At 40.9% G+C, this 16,027-nt stretch overlaps 1 protein-coding gene across 3 annotated transcripts in view; it reads right to left on the bottom strand.

Annotated features, from left to right (window-relative positions):
• STAC2 (SH3 and cysteine rich domain 2) overlaps nt 1-11,658 on the bottom strand; it is a 53,100-nt gene extending 41,442 nt beyond the window's left edge. For all 3 annotated transcript variants that reach the window (XM_058182164.1, XM_058182165.1, XM_058182166.1), the window contains exon 1: nt 11,310-11,658. In XM_058182164.1, the coding sequence (XP_058038147.1) occupies nt 11,310-11,402 (93 nt within the window). In that variant the 5' untranslated portion in view covers nt 11,403-11,658. The remainder of the gene's footprint in view (nt 1-11,309) is intronic.
• Between the last annotated feature and the right edge of the window lie 4,369 nt (nt 11,659-16,027).

The following is a 16,027-nucleotide window of genomic DNA, read 5'->3' as shown; positions in this document are numbered from 1 at the left end:
CATCCATTTGTATATTATATACAAAGTCAACTTATTGCCCCCAACAATCTGGGTCCTCATTTTACCTACCTTATAAAGGATGGAAGGTTGAGTCAACCTTGGGCCTGGTGGAACTTGAACCTGCAGTAATTGCAAGCAGCTGTGTTAATAACAGACTCCCTTAGCAGTCTGAGCCACCAGAGGCCCTAATTTTCTTCTTTCTTTTTTCTTCTTTCTCATAATAAAAGTTAAAAGCCTGTTCTTTCCCTAAGCTGGCATGACAGAGACAACTGAGATTGTATGCCACTGAAGCAAATTTGTGAGTAATTCCCACCAAATTGAATTTTTCTAAATGAGGATGGAGGCAAGGAGAGTTTGGACCTTAATTCAATTCTTGCGTCACATAAAATTTAAAATGCTCATGTATGCTCCAATCCATAATGTCCAGAAGCCTCAGCTTGACTTTGCCCCAATTCCATGTTCCTGTGTCTATTCACAATTTGTCCTCTACAATAAGGAAGACGATATACTTCCTTATTGTATAAGGAAGGCTCTGAAAACATATACTTCCTTATTGGGAAAGGATGGCTCTGAAAACAAAGAGCAAAGCTAGCTCTTCCTGCTCTTCTTTATGGCAATGCCATGCTGGGCCCTGGCCTGCTTTTCTTCTCCTGTCAGCCTGAATAAAATGTCACTTGTACATTTTGAAAAACAATGGGAACAAGGGAAGACTAGCCTGCTCTAGCTGCTTGGAGTCTGTTGGAAACAGACAGTTTCCACCTGAATATCCAGCATGACACCTTGCAGAAAAAAGACCAAGAGCAGCCATTTTGGAAAGGGAAGGGAACTGAATCCTGGTGGCTTTGCCTTGGCCAGCATGCAAGAAGAGTTAAGGTCATCCCTACTGCAAGCAAAAAGATTCTGGAAGACAGCTCTGGAATCTGGAACTTGGGCATCCAGATCCAGTCCTGTTCAGTGCCAACACTCAGCGAAGGCTGCCAATGTTCAGGCTGCCATTTTTCTTGTCACTGTGCCCCAAGCTCTTTGACAGCCAACTTAAGTGGTTTCAATTTCTTTAGCAATAGCCTGGGCTTTTAAACACAGTGCATTAACAGTCCGGTTTACTGGCTTTAAGTCTCTTGATATAATAAATGTTCCTGAGATGTAAGATTCTACAGGAGCCTCCTTGGCCCTGACAGCTGCTATTAAGATTTGTCATTTTCCCCAAGCACCCTTTTTCCTTCCTTTTTTGCTGACAAAACTGTAAGAAAAGATCCTGTTGATTCAGGCCTCCAGTTCAGTTTTGTGCCATGTAATGGCCAACCAGGTGCATTCAAAAAGCTAACGTAGGCAAGTGTTCAATAGCTCTCTTCTGCTGTTGCGTTTGGTCACCTTGTATTAAGATACGGTCCTGGGATTGTAAATAATTATTATTGACCAACTGCCTGATCCCATGCACATCTGTGCAATCCTTTTTAAAGCAACTTAAATTAATAGATATGTCTGATTCAGGGGTGGTATTGACTTACCTTCACTACCAGTTCGCAAATTTGAACATGCGCATGGCACCTCTGCGCATGTGCAGGACCTTCTGTGCATGCACAGAATGTCAAAAACAGGACATGATGACGTCCGGGCGGATGGGCGGAACCTTCCGCAGCTGCCGCTACCTGTTTGCCCAAATCAGATAGAACTGGCTGAATAGCACCAGTGATCTGACTGCAGCATCTCCTCTAGTTCAGCTATCTGCTCTTAACAAGAACAAAATCTCTAACTTCAGTTCTTCTCCCTCTTCTGCCAGTAGTCTTAATTTCTAGTTCCACTTCTTGAAATGACCCATTCATAGGAGATAATAAGGGAAAGCTGGAGAGGGAAAGACAACTAACTGCAAGGGGAACAGATTAAGGCAGATACTCCTATCGTTTCCATTCAAGTTCTTTTAAATATCATCATACAACCCTAATTTTTGTTAACATCACCCCCAATACCATGAACAGAAGAGGACCAAACACAAGTTTTCTCAATTTCAAACCTGCATTTTTTAACCTACAATTGCTTTTAAGCAAACTGGACAATTCATGATCTGCAATTATACACAAAGTTCCCCAGAGAATTTGGCACATTACTCACAAAAATTCATCCTTTGCAACCAAACACTGACAGGTGACGTTTATCAGGAATACTTATCACAAATGATTCAGCTCCATTACTTTTATGCCCTTCCCACAATTACATCCTGGCTTTGGTTCCAGTCTGAATGCAGCCCTTGGCTGGAAAAAGATGATCGACGGTAGTTCTTGAGCAGTAAAACTCTTCTCACATCTTGTTGTTAAAGGATCTAAATCTTTCATGAATGCATTCCTGATTTAATATTCAAAACTTAAATTAAATCAGATCTCATCAGAGATGATGATTAGAATCTCTTCTGAATAAATAATCAGAGGTGCATTAGGTAAATATTTTCCAGGATTCGGTGATATGAGTTTGAAGCTAAGATAACAATACTTGTCTCTCCAGATTAATAAAAACTGGATTAATCAGGCTTTTCATTCATTACCTGAAAAGGTATCAAGGACAGTCCTGGACTAAGGGACAAATGGTTTTTTGACATTGCATAAACACATATGGAAACCCAGAACTGGTGCTTGGGCAGGATCTAAAAAAAATGGGGAAAAAAACTCAGAATAAACCCTGCCAAGACTGATGTGTTTGGTGCCAGCAATCACCTGGCATCTTTTTTTAACCTGGAAGGTACTCTTGACAGGGTAATGCTCCTTTTCAAGGACTCAGTGCATGAACTGGGGTTTTAACAGGTGGTCCTTGCTCAGTAACTGTATTGGGATATGTAATTCCACTTCTAAGTGAAGTGGTCCCTAAGGAGAAATCACGTGTTCATAACTGTTGCTTCTGGCTGGAAACATACAAACTACTCAGTTTTAAACTTTTGGCTTTCGTTTGTTTCCTTTTTTAAAAAAAGTTTTTTTTATTTTTCTTTTCTGATACACATATTGTAAATGTACGTTTTCTTATTCAAAGATAATCATACATATTCTCTCCAAAGAAAGTACAAAAGTAAAACATTTTAATTGCATTTGGAGTTGCTCTTCTAACATTTCTTTCCCTCCGTTTTACAACAAACCTTCTTCTCCTCTTTTCCCTCCTTCCTTCTTCTCCTTTCCTACCTTCTTCCTCCTCTTCTCCCTCCTCATACCTATTCCCCTACCTCTCCCGCACTCTTCTCTTTCCCTTTCTCACCTTCTCTCCTACTCTTAATCCCTAACTTATCTTCCTCTCCTTCTCCTTCCCTCCATCCCTCTCTCTCCTTCACCTCCTCTAACTTACCCTCTATTCCTCTCTTCTTTCTTTCTTTTTTGTTGTATATTTCCCTTGTTTGGTAACTGAGCAACTCCAATCTGATATTATATACTTTCTTTTCAATTTCTTTTCTATTTTACCCAATCTATCATTTCATAATTGTACATTTATATTTTATGATCTTCTCTTCTTCCACCCGCATCCCCCTTTTCTATTTACTTTTCTTATTTCTCTCATTTAATTTCCATTTATTAACATTGTTTTATCTATTATCTTTTATTTCTTCTCTTTTCCAACCATATGTAGAATCTTTCCCATGTCTTGAAATACACCGATTCCTCTTTATCTTTTATTCTTAAAGTTTGTTTCCTAACCATTCCACCACTTTTTAGAATGCTCGAGTGCCTGCATGCTGTCTTGTACACATCAAAGCCAATATGATCATGTTGCAGCCCAGGGTTGGGCGTCATAGGTACGCTACATGAACAGCTTACTTTTTTTTAATCCCTTTCTCTCCAATTTCTCTGGGGGATAGGAAGAAGGGAGAAAAATTTCTGAAAGCAATCTCCTCTTTGTCTGATCCTTTCCCATTACTGGTGTGATTGTTCTGCTTTCAAAAGTAGCAGAACAAACATCTTATTCTCTTGAAATCCCTCTCCAGTCTCTCTTTCAGGGGTGGGAGGGGGCAAGGATAAGAGGGCAGACAGAGTGCCTATAGAAATCGCTTTTTTTTCTCTCCTACCCCCCAAGCTGCCTCAGAGCAGAGAGATTGAAGAAGGGATTTCAAGAGCATGCTATAAACTGTTTGCAGTTTACTGTCGACCCAGTAGCCATAGTGTCCCATGGCTACTGGGCCAAGGCTATTAGTACAATCACATTGCTTTGGGTGTGTAGAAGTTAACAGCTTACTTTCTTGCAATCCCTTTTTCTTCAATTTCTCTGCAAGAAGGGGGAAGAAAAAAAACACAGACCAGGCATAGGACTGATATGGCAATCACATGATAGAAGGGTGCCTCAAAGGTTCTAAGCGGGCAATAAAATTATTTTCTCAGCACCACTGTAATTTCCAATGGTCACTGAACAATAGTTGATAAGCAAGGACTAGCTGTATGGATTCATGGCTTCTGCTGAAATAGGAGCTGGAAACCATAGCCAGGGGAGCCTTTGCTCAGCTTTGGCTGCTGCACTTGTTACAATCCTACCTTAACCGATGTCTTGGTCATGATGACTCATTCTTAGACTATTGTAAGGCACTCTAGGTGGTGATGCTTTTGGAGAGATCTCAATCGCTATAGCTAATTCACAGTGAGGCGGCTAGGCGCCTGACAAGACAAACCCATCAGAATAGGATTATGCCCATCCTGCATTGGCCAGTAGTCAGTTTCCAGATCCAATTCAAAATGCTGATCATCACTTTTAAAATCTTTCATGGTACTGCATCAAGATAACAAGCATTACACATTGGAAAAAAGAATCAGAACACTAAGTACAAGCTTGATGGACATTACCTTACAGATGACCCGGTTAAAGACCTCAGAGTTTTCATATCAAATGATCTAAGTGCCAAAGCCCACTGCAACTACATCGCAAAAAAGGTTTTAAGAGTTGTAAACTTAATCTTGTGTAGCTTCTTCTCCAGAAAGATTACACTACTAACCAGAGCATATAAAACATTTGCTAGACCAATTCTTGAATACAGCTCGACTGTCTGGAACCCACACCTCATTTCGGACATTAATACAATTGAGCGTGTCCAGAAATATTTTACAAGAAGAGTTCTCCACTCCTCTGATTACAACAAAATACCTTATGCCACCAGACTTGAAATCCTGGGTTTAGAAAATTTAGAACTCCACCGCCTTCGCATGACCTGAGTTTAACTCATAGAATCATCTGTTACAATGTCCTTCCTGTTGAAGACTACTTCAGCTTGAATCGCAACAATACACGAGCACACAATAGATTTAAGCTTAATGTGAACCACTCCAATCTTGATTGCAGAAAATATGACTTCAGTAACAGAGTTGTTAATGCCTGGAATACACTACCTGACTCTGTGGTCTCTTCCCAAAATCCCCAAAGCTTTAACCAAAGACTATCTACTATTGACCTCACCCCATTCCTAAGAGGTCTGTAAGGGGCATGCATAAGAGCACCAACGTGCCTACCATTCCTGTCCTAATGTTCCCTTTGATTGTATACAATTTCATATAGTTATTCCATGCTTATGCTTATATATATGCTTATATATCGTATAGTTATTTTATGTTTATGCTTATATATACTTTTGCGACAAATAAAATTTAAAAAAAAAACACCTTGCCAAGATCAAATCTACACCATCGGAATAAAAACTTAGAAGGAAGCTGTTGAGTTATTCCATCCCCCAAGTTTTTACTGCTGAAAATTCACCACTTTTATTGTGGGGGAGCCAATGAAGGGAGAGGAAAGATTCAGGAATAAGACCTTAACCATGATGGCAATTTATTCCCTGGAGTCGGGGTCCTCCTGCCAAATGGAGAACAGATTGTCTAGGAGATTTGCTGAGAGATAGCAGTTCAAAGGAAAGTGCTAGTTTTCAGTGGTTTCCAGGGATGAAATCCAGCAGGTTCTGACAGGTTCTGGAGAACTGGTAGTAGAAATTTTGAGCAGTTCAGAGAACTGGCAAATACCACCTCTGGCTGGCCCCAGAATGAGGTGGGAATGGAGATTCTGCAGTATCCTCCCCCTGCCACACCCACCAAGCCCCACGATGCCCACCAAGCCATGCCCACAGAACCTGTAGTAAAAAAATTTGGATTTCATCACTTGTGGTTTCCAATAAACTGGACTACAGTCAGAAATACATCAATTTCACTCCAGGAAAGAGAATATGATTCAAATTAATCCAGGTCTAAAGCAGAATGGTGTGAAAATGTCCTGGAACTCTGTTTTATTTTATTATATGTTGAGAACAGGGAAATATTACACAACTCCTTTAATCTATACAACCCCATCTTCTCAAAAATAGATTACCATAATTGTGCTGGAATTTTACAGATATTTGTTTATAAATCTTCCTGTAACCAGAATAGGGAAAAGAGGGGGCAGGGAAGTACAGATCAGCAGAAATCTCTCAGGTCTGTTCAACTGAGTCTTTCATCCTAGTCAATGTGCTTATTGTAAAAGCCATCAGATTTTCCTCATGTATCATAAATGTGCAGGACCTTTATGTACTGTGCCTGTTCTGATGAGATATCTTGTTCTTAAGAAGGAGCAAACAAAGTACCATATTTTCAAAGAGTTTCCTAAGGAATCCTTGGGTTGGCTAGAAAACCCCATCAGGTTTATGTAAGGCCAAACTGCCTCCCCTAGAGATGGGAAAAGCTAATCTTTGTAATATCAGGAATATGTGGGTGCTTAATCAGTTTATTTCCAGTGGAGATATTTTTTTGGCTGCTAAACTGTCTCTCCCGAACAAAACAAAACCAACCCAGAGCTTCTTCAGAAGGAGTTGCAACCAAATCCATAGATAGGCTGTTGGCTAAGCAACTGGATTGACCAAGGAAAAATCTTTAAAAAGGGAGGAAAATTGGGGAGAAAACAAGAAAGAAGGTATATCGTTCAAAACAGTTCTGCAAAGCAAGCCTAATATTTTGGCCTGAGGCTAGCAGAGCTTTAAGAAGTATCACTAAGGACAGATATCAAATGAACAGTTATAATTTCTTCTGTTTTGCCTTAGGGTGGCATTTAAGGGATCCTTTTGAACATGATAGTTACGTACATCAATCTTCCCCAACATGGAATCCTCCAAAACAGAGAATATCAGGTTTGAAAAAGCTGCTCTAAAAGCACAACTTAGTGCACAAATACTCACAGACTTAGTAGATCTACCTGAGTCTTTAAACAAACCACCAGGCAGCTTCAGAGATGGAGCAAGAAATTCAACCATGACTGTGGGAATGGACAAAAAATCTTAATTAACTCTCCTCTCTCCCATCCCACAACACTATTTTTCCCACTTCAAAATTATCACATCCCCCTGCTGTGATTTCTTTCATAAAGGAAATTCAGGTGGCACATTCTATAGAGGAATTATTGAGTCTGTAATTTGCACCTCTATAACTGTCTGGTTCGGTTCTGCAACCCAAAAAGAAAAACACAGACTTCAGAGGATAATTAGAACTGCAGAAAAAATAATTGCTACCAACCTGCCTTCCATTGAGGACCTGTATACTGCACGAATCAAGAAGAGGGCCGTGAAAATATTTGCAGATCCCTCGCATCCTGGACATAAACTGTTTCAACTCCTACCCTCAAAACGACGCTATAGAGCACTGCACAACAGAACAATTAGACACAAGAACAGTTTTTTCCCGAAGGCCATCACTCTGCTAAACAAATAATCCCCTCAACACTGTTAGACTATTTACTGAATCTGCACTACTATTAATCGTTTCATAGTTCCCATCACCAATCTCTTTCCACTTATGACTGTATGACTGTAACTTGTTGCTGGCAATCCTTATGATTTATATTGATATATTAATCATCAATTGTGTTGTAAATGTTGTACCTTGATGAACATATCTTTTATGTACACTGAGAGCATATGCACCAAGACAAATTCCTTGTGTGTCCAATCACACTTGGCCAATAAAATTCTATTCTATTCTATTCTATTCTACATGGCTTTTTATGGAAGTGAAATAGCAGATTCACAAATGGGGATTAGTCAGAAAAAAATGTAGAGGGAAAGTCTTCCCTAATTTATTATAACCTTTGCTCCGTACTCCAGTTATAATTCTTCACTTCCTAGTGATTCTTGCCCTCGTTTCTACTCAATTTTATCCAGACAATGGAATCAAGGAGCACTGTGGACGAGTAGGGTGCATTCTTGATTATTTCTTCTGGCTTTCTCTGTTTTTCAAATACATACTCCCATCAGCTTCTTTGTGCTATGAAATATAGCCTATCAAGGATAAGGCTAGGCTGTACCATTCCACTGATAAGCTTCATTCTTCATATAGAGAATGATTCTCCCACCCATCACAAAAGCATTCAAAAATGTGACTCTTTTTCTTAGTCCTTGAAATCGTGGGTGTCTGTACCATTAAGCAGAATGATTGTAAGTGCCATGAAAGGGCAGCACATAGTTAATTACTCAGTAATGGTAATTACTTTTCTGCTAAAGGAGAAGAGGGGTATCAGTGGGATTTGCTGCTGTCAGTGTAGGTCAGACTCAGACGATTCCAACTAAGGCAAGTCAAAATTCTTGGGTTGTATGGCACAAACAGCATGGTCCAGGAAAACGCAGGAGATAAAAGTCTTCCTTCATTTCTGTCAACCTCTAAAGCAACTGTGGACTCACCCCACAGATTTGATGGTGGACAGCCAGCAGCTTGACTAGAGAATGATAAGCAATTGATAATATGAGAGGAAAAGTGCCAGGCATTACATAGATTTCAGAGGCATGTGGGAATTCTTCACCCACATAGGGAACCTGCATAGCACTGCATCCATCTCCTTCCTTACAGAGGTAACTTCCTAGTGAGTGAATTGCAGAGTAAAGTAGGAACATATTCTGCTGTGCATGCCAGAGACAATCATGCACACGCACACATGCACACTCAGACGCATCTTTTATTGGTAGTACAAATTTGGCAGGAGTGGAAGATGCAGCATCACTGCTGGAACTGCACGTGTTGCCTAGAATTTTAAACCCACTCGAGATGTTACGTGCATTAGCAACCAACGTCACAGTTTTGACATCAGCAGGGCTCTAAACTGGCAGCAGAATGAGCCTGCACATTCCACATCACAGCATACGTTAGTAACAATTGGAGTGGGTTGAAAACACCCCTTATTTTTGATAACCAAAATTCCTATTTCTTCCATCACAACCCAAATTTTGACAACACAATTCTGGACTGAATCTGCAGTTTCAGGTAAATGATCATAATGGGTCAGGCTTTGGAAATGCCTTCCTTGGCTTTCCAGATATGTTAGGTTACACATCCCATTGTTCTTAGCCATACAGAGTTGAAGGTTATGGAAATTGTAGTCGGACATACGTGGAGAGTGCTTGGTTGGAAAAAAGTTCATCTGATTGCCTTTTAAATCTGATTTCTAATGTATGTATCATGCTTCTTTTCAGTCCACACACTCCTAGGTATAGCAGTCCCTAATGTCTATTTCTGGTTTCAGGTCTCAGGAGTGTAAGAACAGGAAAAAGAAGTGTTGACGTTGTTGAGTGCATTTTCACTCTAGCAGAGAGGGAGTAAGCATTGGGCTGCCAAAACTAAATTCTAGAGAAGTCAACACTTCTTTTCAGTATTGCACTGGCCACATGTTCTTTCTTCAAACTGGAAATGTTATCACCTATGTAAAAGGAAACAAACAAGCAGGAACAATATGCATACTTCTTATGAAGGGAGAATAGGCCAACTAGACAATTGAATTAGTGGAGCCTCCATGTACAGAAGTAACATTCTTCTGTAAACTAGAAGCATCTAAGAAATAAGCAGCAAAGAAAGAAAATTTTGCTTCCCACTGGGTGCACTGCTAGTGGCTTTCTTAGCTGCTCTTGCAATGAAATGCTGATACAGTTCAAGCATTTTTTTTCTTCCATAGCAAAATGATTTTGTTCCCCATCTTCTTCCCCTTTAAAGCATGTTCCTAAGACACAAAAGAACACAACTATTACAACACAAAGCCTATAATTAAAGCATGCTGTAATAAGTCACCCTGCTGCATTGAAACATGCATGTGAACAGACACACACATACAGAGTTAATTTTTGTTACTTTCCAAAGCTCCTGTTCTCCCCAAGAATTAGATGTTATTATGATTTCAAGCTAGTAACCTTTTCAAATTCAATCTCCTCCAATTTCTCTCTCTGTGTCTTTCTCTCTCTCTCTCTCTGTTTGTGTGTGTGTGTGTGTGTGTGTGTGTGTGTACTGAATGGTAGTGCCCTTATCCCCAGTCTCCTGCACTTATTTCATAGATAACACTGAAGTGATATTTTAGATCCTCACAAACACGTATGTATTTTACGATATTTCTTGGTAATCCTATTTACCTTTTAAATTGGACATTAAGGCTATCAGGCGGAGAGAATGACAATGGGGATATACAACCATTTTCCAGCTTTGATTATGTTTTTAAAAATCCAACTTCAAAGAGATCGGACTATTGCATTACTGTCTCTCTTACTGTCAGCTATATAATCATCTGCCCTACATGTTGGCCTTCAGATTATAAATGGGACACAGAAAATAAATGCCTAACTCAGATGTTTAAAGTAGAGTGCTTCTCAACTTAAATGTCAATAAATATTTATATCCGTTCCTATATCCAGCGTTCAGATTAATAAAGAGAAAAAAACAGTCACCAGGCTGGTAAGATTTGGAAGTGTCTTTTGATGGTAAACAGCTCTCTCTTCTCTTTCCCCATCTGCCCATCCCATACAATTGTAACCCACCACGCCACATGCACAGAGCCCAAGAGGAATCCCAGAAATATCTAGCAATGATCTACACCACTCTCCAGATGGGTTGCAGACTATCGGTCCGGTAATCCAACACATCTAGAGGGCGCCAGATTAGCGAAGGGGGCAAAAAGAGGGTGCTACCGCTTACTTCAAAAGGATTATACAGTACTGCGGTTGTGATGAAACAGTCAGCAGGATGGCACGCGGCTTGGCTACTGCAGGGAGAAAAGGCGGGCGAAAGAGGAGGAAGCGCGGAGCTGAAAAGATGGGACTGGAGGAACCGGGCAAGGGGAAAACACGCGGTCGCTCGGGGCTCGTGGAGAACTAGTTATGGAGCGGGGCGGGGCGCAAGAATGGACGAGAGGCTCTGTGGAGACAACCAAGGAGAAAACATCTCCGCGGTATACAAGCGCTCGCTGCCTCCTCGATCCCGAGAGTCGCCCTGGGAAAGGAGAGCTGCGCTGAAGGAGGAGACGGCGGCTCAGAAAAGTGCGCCAATCAATAACTCGCTTAGTTTAGAAGAGGGAGGGAGGGAGATGGCTACCTTTGTTTCCTGCAGGCTGGAGCCGGTGCTCGGGGTCTGCTGCGCATCCGTGCTGTGTTGGGGGTCGTTCTCCTTTTCGGTAATCTCGGTCATGGTGCGCCTAGGACGGGCCCGTCTGAGCTGGGGATCCGGAGCTGAAGCAGATGAATACAGTTCTCCGGAAGGGTTGCGGACCGGAGCTCTTCCGCCCCTCCCCTCCCACCTTAAATCCAAAGCCGCCTCTTCTCCCGCCTCGATGGACCACGAAGCTTTATTCTCCCGAACCCCCGGGATAAATTTTTGAGGGTTCTCCTGCTCGTCCGCTTTAAGTTTCCTTTTAGGAAAAGCAAAAAGCCGACTTATTCTCTTAAGCGACAACAGACGGTCCTCACTCTAAATAACTCTGAAGCCGATGCTGATGGGTCTCCTTACCACTCGGACCTCCCCTTTTATGCAAATCTAAACAGAATTTACAACCCCACGTAGTTACTCTTCCCTCCCCTCTGACTAGCGCTGGAGAAGCTTCCTAGTCTTTTACACTCTGGAGGCTCTTATTTCAAGTTTGGTATTCAGGAGCTTTGTCATAACTGGTTTATACACACACACACACACACACACACGTACATATAAACATCTCTCTCTCATATTCCTACTTTTATTACGAATGGTCCGATAACCTCACCCTTTTCTTTTGATGTGGTAATAGTGAATATTCTTCTCCCATAGGCCATTGTGTCCCACAAAACAGGGGGATGGACACTCCTTATCAATAGATGGAGCTACATAAAGAAGTTATATGTTGCCTAAATTTGACAGAAAAATAAGTTCTAACTCTAAAAGAACAAAATGCACAGTCGTCCACTTTTCAGAGTTGGTCTCTTTCATCTTTTGAAGTAGTCAGCTCTAACATCCCTTGATTTTCTTCACTCAAAGTAGCAATTTCTTGCATGGCCATCTAGCATATACTTTTGTCTCCAGCTTGGAGCAAAGGTTACTGCAAGAATTTCTCACTCTAAGAAATGCTAGTGAAGGCAAGTTCTTAGTTCTCTTCCTTTTCAAAGTATGACATAGGCGGTTTGATTTGTTCGGCTCTTAGCATGTTTCTGTCTTCACAAGTTAGTTTCAGGAGCTTAGGAAAGTTTTCAGGAATCTCTAAAGCAATACTCTAAAGTTCCCCACTGCCATAGCCGAACTTCTAAGCACAATCTATGAGGTATCTTTCAGAACCAGCTCCTTGTCCAACCTATGGTCATTAGCCATAGTCATTACTATCTTAAAAAAGGGGGACCCCAGCCTAGTAGAAAATTACAGACCAATATCACTGTGTTGCATCACCTGTAAAGTCATGGAATCTTATTATAAATCAGTCCACCACCCTCCACTTAGAGACAAACAACCTGCTTTCTAACAAGCAGTTTGGTTTCAGGAAAAATTTGTCCTGTAATCTACAACTCCTACACTGCAGAAACATTTGGATAACACAACTCGACCAGGGTAAAGCAATAGATGCAATTTACATAGACTTCTGCAAAGCTTTTGATTCAGTGGTACACGACAAACTACTGATAAAACTAAGTGCTTACGGTATTTCAGGATCCCTGTACAAGTGGATAGCCATGTTCCAGTCAAACAGACAACAAATAGTCAAAATAGGGAACACCCTATCAAACCCAGCACCAGTTAACAGTGGTGTCCCCCAAAGCAGCGTTTTAGGATCCACACTCTTTCTGATTTACATAAATGACCTTTGTGATCAGATTATAAACAGCTGTGTTCTCTTTGATGATGATGGAAAACTATTTAACACCACCAACAATATTGCTCCTCTACAAAGAGACCTTGACTATGTGTCAGAATGGTCGCGCAATTGGCAACTCCAAATCTCAACTAACAAATGCTCTGTCTTACACATTGGCAACAAAAATCAGAACACCAAATACAAGCTGGGAAGATACGACCTCGTAGACGACCCTCAGTCTGTCAAGGACCTAGGAGTACTCAGCTCAAATAATCTATGCCCCAGAGCTCACTGTAACAGCATTGCCAAAAAGGCATTAAGAGTTGTTAACCTAATTTTGTGAAGCTTCTTCTCTGGTGACATTGTACTGCTAACTAGGGCATACAAAACCTTTGCTAGACCAATTCTCGAATACAGCTTGTCTGCCTAGAATCCACGCTGTATATCTGTATATATTAATACAATTGAGCGGGTCCAGGGGTATTTCATGAGAAGAGTACTTCACTCCTCTGCTCACAATAGAATCCTTTATGCCACCAGGCTCGAAATTTTGGGCCTGGACAACCTGGAACTGTGCCGCCTATGGTCTGACCTAAGCATAGTACACAAAATTGTCTGCTACAATGCCCTACATGTCAACGACTACTTCAGATTCAAACACAATAATACTTGGACAAACAATAAATACAATCTCAAGGTAAACCGCTCCAAACTCAATTGCAGAAAATAGACTTTAGCAACAGATTGGTGAATGCCTGCAATGCTTTACATGACTCTGTTGTTACATCCTCAAACCCCCACAGCTTCAACCTTAAACTGTCTACCATGGACCTCACCCCATTCCTAAGAGGTCCGTAAAAGGGGCATGCATAAGCGCACCAGCAGGCCTACCGTCCCTGTCCTACTGTCCCCATTCATACTCATTTCCTATGTTCAAGTCCAGTTTATACTTACACCTGTTATCATGTACAAGTTTGACAAAATAAATAAATAAATAAATAAATAAAAATACCCCCCCACACACACCTTCAAATCAGTCTTTTCTGGTCTGAGATTCTTCTTTAGGAAAGAGGAGTATTATTCCATTTGCGGGGGGGGGGGGGGGAATTCCTTATGCCTTGCTGTTGAAGGTGAAGTATGGAAAGCCAACATAAGGACGTTACAAAACACTAGCTAGGATATGGCTATTCTTCACAACCGAGTAAAATGCTACCCATAGTTCCTTCAGTGTGTAGAACCAGCATACAATTTGTAATTCTTATTCTTAATGCCTAGTACGTCTTTTGTGTGCATCTATTCCAAACCATTATGTTTTCTGATGTCAGTTGTTATAAGTAAGATTTTCAGCATTCTTACAATAAAGTTAAGAGCAGTACTTCTGGGCATGCTTCTTGCCTGGAGTATCTCGACAGGCTGAAGCTTCACCTCCAAAATAATGGATTTTACGAACTTTATTGTGAGATAGTGTTGTCTTAAGGGGGAAAGAACTATTTTTATATTAGTCCATTTAGTGGCAACTTAAGGCTGATTCTTTCTGAATTGTGGATGAGCACAATTATGAACAACCTTGCAGTTGTCAGTGCTGCAGTAAAATGTTAAGTTAGGCCTAAGACTAAGAAGAATTATGGGAAAATTTTTTATTTTGATTCCCCTCATTTTTGGTGCCTTGCATTTCTGTAGTTCCAGCCAGCCTGAGTGAGAGCAAAGACCTCTTTGGAGATTGTGGCTGTGAGATGTAGAGATGAAGGTCAGAGGAAGGAAGAGAATGGGTGTTCATGATCCCTGCATAATATGCATCTGGCACAATCAGTACACAGGGTTGGTGGTAGCTGTATGAGTAAAAAGTGGTGGGAAGCATATGAATAGGTCGGGTGAAGTCATCAGGAGGATGGAACAAACAGTCAAAAGTATTTCCCCCCCCCCCCATTCTGGGGGAAGAAAACCATAAATTATCTTACTCTGTTAAAATGTGAGTGTGCTTTAAAAAAAAAATAAGATGAGTGTGTAGGAAGGAAATGAGCCATTGTCTACACCAATGACCTTGCAATGAACACAAGAGTACCCCGTTCCTGGTGTCTTCTACCCCCTACTTTCCTGGCAAATTACAGCAGCTGTTCAAAGGGAAGATTATCCCCCCACCCCAAAGACAGAAGGCAAGAAATCCCTGGAACTGGCATCATTGTTGTTAGAAGGGGGAGGGAGAGAATTTCTTCAGAAAGAACAAATAAACCAGATTAACAGAGAAAAGATAAAAACATACCGGCCTGGGAAAGCAGATCAGGAAGCAGTGATAATGAAAGCATCACAAAATGAAAAGCGCTTTTAGTATTTCAAGTGATTTGTGGTGAGGGAAAGGTTGAATTTGCCTTTGAGTTGAATGGAGGAAGAAGGATAGGAGCCAAAATGCCACTTTTAATAGGAGGCATCCAAAATAATATTGCATCCTTTTCTTCCTTGATTGCTGGATGACAAGCAAAAACACAGGAAGAGTCAAAAATGGAGCGCTTCCTAAGCTTGGTCTTTGACGCAAGGGATGAGTTATTTATCACTAAACTGCTCTTCACTGCAAGCTATTAGAATCTGTAGTTGGTCATTGGGATTGCTTTGAATAGAAAACATACAGATAAAAAAATTAAAAGGGAGAAGGAAATGTTGGAATCTGGTCTGGCTGTACTATGTCACAGAGTGAAATAGTCTCCCCAAGCAGAAAATTTGGGCATTGTGGATGTGACGATGAACTGCCACTTAACAGTATTGTATTTGTTCTTGTTTTATTTTTATTGCCTTGGATGGGGAGAAATTCTGGTGAGAAATTTTGGCATGCCAAAATGCTGTGACTGGTTTCAGATGCAATACATGCTGATGGCTGCAGGGTGGCATCTTCTGCCCTGACCTTTGGCAAGGGTGTCCTTTTGTGTTTTCGATGAAAAAAAAAATGTCACTGAAAAACAGCTGTCAGTGTCAGAAAAGGGAACTTCATAGATATAGTTCAACACTATTG

Source organism: Ahaetulla prasina, chromosome 4, assembly GCF_028640845.1.
Source record: "Ahaetulla prasina isolate Xishuangbanna chromosome 4, ASM2864084v1, whole genome shotgun sequence".
Taxonomy (NCBI): Eukaryota; Metazoa; Chordata; class Lepidosauria; order Squamata; family Colubridae; genus Ahaetulla; species Ahaetulla prasina.
Note: the sequence above shows the minus strand (reverse complement) of the source record. Positions and strands in the feature narration are given on the sequence as shown.